We start from the raw sequence: 4,399 nt of genomic DNA on the forward strand, positions 1-4,399 counted from the left end.
AATTACTCGGCATGCTGACATAAAGGTATTTAGTGTTTCTTTTAAGGCTTTAGCTTTGCCATAGATGGGGTCCTCAATAGGAGGGTTACATCCCCAAATCAAAGGTGGGAGAGAGGGTCCATGTTAGAAGCAAGAGAGAGGCCTTGAATGGAGATAGTAGAAACTTATCATTTGATAAAATGACCCAACCCTTTAGAAATAAAGACATACATCAAGGGAGACACAAGGTCCCCTTTTATGAATTCATTGAGAAGGATTGAAGGGCTTAGATGGATATCCATTAACCAAGATGTAATAGAAGGGAGAAGAAATCAAAGAATCCATGATGTCCACTCCTTATGGAAAGGCTTGAATAATTTAAAAAAGAAAATTCGACATCAAATAATCATAAACCTTACAAATATTTAACTTCATTAGCATCCTAGAGCATTTATACATTTTTAAAGAGTGAATAAATTGGTGGGAACAGATACATCCATCTAGGAATTATCTATAACTTTGTGCTTAATAGTTATCATGTATTCGGAGAAGGTTATGATTTAGACAAAAATATGATGAGGGTTGCACATGATTGAGAGTCCTTCTATTCCTCGAGTCCCTCTAATTTCTAATACCTTTGACCCTTTCCAAACATTAGCTACTATTTCTTGAAGGCCTTGGATATATCTTGAATCAATGAGGAAAGTGATTTCTTGAGTTCAAATTCTATTTAGTTGATTGACATCCCTTCTTCTTTTCTTCCCCCCCTTTCTTAACTTGTATACGAGGGTTGGTTCTAATACCAAGGCTACCTGTAGATGCTTGAGAGGCCACTTTTATGAGGAATTTTATTTTTCCTTTAACTATCTCTTATTGAAGTTGATTGAGATGGTCTTCTATGATATGTTGGAGTTGGATCTCTCTTTTCTCCTCTATCAAAGATTGGATGTATAATTTAGTGTTATCCAAGGTGAACATCTCATCTTCCCTTTTCATTGTGAGGTTAATAAGAACTAACACATCCACCATTCTCATCTCTCCCTCCTCTTCAGAATGGGATTGCCTTAATTTGGATCATTTTTTCATTTCCTTTGATTTTTTTGTTTCCTTGTGGGTTTCTTGTAGATTCTTAGACTAGTTGTCTTAAGAATATTCACTTTGATCTTTAACCTTCGACCTAGATGTTATCCATTGAAAAAGAGTCTTCTTAGAAGGATACAGACCTAGAAACTTGCCTGTAAGTGAATGGTGTCTCATGTATTGGATATTCTCTCCCACTTTAATCAAGGTTACTTTGTACTTGGGGTTTTTGTGAGACTTAGCTAGGCATCTATTTGTTAGGCTCCTTGGGTTGGATGATTTGGGTGGGGCCTCAACTTCATTGATTACCATGCTAGTTTGAATCTTTTGTGTAACCCCACAATCATTATATTACTTGGACTAGGTAAGGCTCCCATCACCACACGCTTGAATGATCTTGTCACATCTCCTCCATCAATTTCCCTAGGGTTCCTCACCATGTGCATTGTCACCACTTCAACTTATTAGTGTCCACAAGTCATAGGAAAAACCCAACTTGGTTTCAACTAAAATTTGGTTTGACTTCTAAGTTGAAATAGTTGCAAAGGCACTACCGTAATCCACATGTCTCCATCCTCTCAACCCAAATATATGAAAGCCCATTAGTTTATATCTATATTTGAAAATATATAATTTTTGTATTAATTAATACATGTATTTAGAAATATATTGATTTTTTAATATATTTTAAATTAAATTTCATTTAATTTACCATTGTTATTTTCTAATAAAAATAAATATCTAATTAAATTACCAAATGTGTTGTATGTATATTAGTTTGTTGGGTTTAATTATGTTATGTTTTGGAGGGTTTTCAGGCATATTTTTTTGGCAATACCCTAATCCACCTCCATCCTCTCAACACAAAAATACGAGAACCCATTAGTTTATCTCTATATTTGAAAATAAATCATCTTTGTATTAGTTAATAGATGTGTATTAGTTAATAGATGTATTTAGAAATATATTGATTTTTTAATATATATTTTAAATTAATTTTCATTTAATTTACCATTGTTATTTTCTAGTAAAAATGAATATCTAACTAAATTAGTGTTATATATATATATATATATATATATATATATATATATATATATATATATAGTTTGTTGGGTTTAATTGTTGAACTGAGACTTCTGTGATCTATATCAAGTTTAAGAGAAATTCTTCGGCGTAAATCACAAGATAAATCATTTGTCGAGGCGTTTCAAACCAACAAGTGTGCTTCATCGTCGTCAGGACAAGTTGAAGAAACAGATCCAGCTTAGCATGTTAAATAGTGTGAGCAGAGACTCCAAAGGCTATCATGACTAACGGCTAATTTTGACTTTAGGACCAGAGTCAAGATTTAAGTGAAATTAGTTAAACTATGTGAATATATAACAATATAAAATAATTTAAAAAATGCTAAAGGTTAGTTAGAAAGTTATTAAAAATTATAATTTGTTATTTGAATGGGACTTAAAGTATATATATATATATATATATATATATATATATATATATATATATATATATACAAATGTTAGTTAGAAAATTATTGGAATAATAAAACTGAAATATATATAAAAATAATAATATATAAAGTTTACCATAAAGTTTAAATAAAATTTAAACTTTATATATTATTATTTTTATGTATATTTCAATTTTATTATTCCAATAATTTTCTAACTAACCTTTGTATGTATATATATATATATATATATATATATATATATATATATATATATATATATATATATATATATATATATATATATATATACTTTAAGTCCAATTTAAATAACAAATTATAATTTTTAATAACTTTCTAACTAACTTTTATCTTGTGATTTACGTCAAAGACACCGAAGAATTTCTCTTAAACTTGTTGGGTTTAATTATATTTTTTGGTTAAATTTATCCAAATCTAAATTCAAGTTATAAACCGGCCACCATTTGAGTGTCACAAAAGTTTTCCATGAAGTAAATTCATTTCTACATTAAAAAATTTAATTTAAATAACAAAATATTATAATTTCACCAAAAATTATTTTAAGGAATTTCAAATAAAAATTCAAAATATAATTCGTGTGGGATAGCTCAAGTGGTGATGCTTGTGCTACCCTACACCCAACCGGAGATCTTGGGTCCGAATCTTGTGCTACCCTATCCTATAGCGAAGTAAATAATAAACATGTAAACTCGAAAATCGAAAAATCTTACCAAATTTCAATAAAAAATTCAAAATATAAAATAATTAAACAATTCTGTTAAAAAGCAAGTACCTTGTCCCTGTAATCATGGGCTTTATGGATAAATTAATCGAATATTTAACCTATAAAACAACGAATTATTTGAATTTTTAATTCATTCGTTATTTGATGTGAATTTGCGAATATTTTGAAAGATTTCACATAAAAATTTTAAATATAAAATAATTAGAAAATTCCGTTAAAACAGCAAAGTACTTTGTCCGTGCAAATATGAACTTTACGGATAAATAAATCGAATATCTAGCCTATAAAACAACGACTTGTTTGAAGTTTTAGTTCATTCATTGTTTGCGCTGAGTTTGCGAATATTTCGAAGTCTGTACCATTCGGTGACCTGGGATTGCGATATTTCTTGTTTCAAGCAAGAACTTAGCGCTATGGAGAACAATAATATGCCCCAAACACAAGATACAAGCATGGTTGACGCGGCAAATACATTGGTGGGTATAAGCCAGAGTAGCGATTTTATGTTATTATTTGAGAAGCAATTAACAGAGTCGGATGTCAATCAACAACAGTGTAGGCTTGTGCTTCCCAAGTTATCCGTGGAGAGATATATGATACCACACTTCAGAAACGAGCAGAAAGTAAGGCTGAGGCGTGAATCAAGGTTGGAGCTGCGCATACATAACATTGAGGATGGAGTGGATCACACTTTCATCTTCAAGTGGAGAAGGAAGGGTGAACTTTATGCACTCACCAGTGGCTGGATCGATTTTTTGAGGCGGAGACAACTTCGATACAATGACGTTGTCAGATTTTGGTGGGACCAGAGTCATGGCCGATTCTGTATCACTACCAGGCACCACGCAGATATTGTGAATCGGTCTTTAAATTCGTGAATTCTCTTTACTGATTTTTGTCTGTGGGTAACAATGCTGTGGTGTTGAAAATACATTTTTTTAGATGGGTTGTTATTTTTTTGGATGGTTTGTTATATTTTTGGGTTCCAGTATTCACTTTCTCTCTGTTCCAGATCTGGTGCTAGTTGACTGGTTCGATTGGATTTGAGTGTCTACTTTTGGAATGTCTACTTTTGGAAGGGTTTCTTGCTTCATTTCGGCTTTTTATCGTTCACT

General features: G+C 31.2%; 1 protein-coding gene across 1 annotated transcript; it reads left to right on the plus strand.

The window, feature by feature from the left end:
• The first annotated feature begins 3,697 nt into the window (after window positions 1-3,697).
• On the plus strand, window positions 3,698-4,162 carry LOC149169464 (putative B3 domain-containing protein At3g28853). The gene has a single exon (XM_089425204.1). The coding sequence runs from the start codon at window positions 3,698-3,700 to the stop codon at window positions 4,160-4,162; it is 465 nt and encodes a 154-aa protein (XP_089281330.1).
• The last annotated feature ends 237 nt before the right edge of the window (window positions 4,163-4,399 follow it).

This window comes from Pinus tabuliformis, chromosome 4_2 (assembly GCF_031772625.1).
Source record: "Pinus tabuliformis cultivar Carrire ecotype Pingquan chromosome 4_2, CPIR1, whole genome shotgun sequence".
Taxonomy (NCBI): domain Eukaryota; kingdom Viridiplantae; phylum Streptophyta; class Pinopsida; order Pinales; family Pinaceae; genus Pinus; species Pinus tabuliformis.

Coding starts and splice junctions, on each gene's coding strand:
- LOC149169464 (XM_089425204.1), top strand. CDS start 3,698: ATGGAGAACAATAATATGCCCCAAACACAAGATACAAGCATGGTTGAC.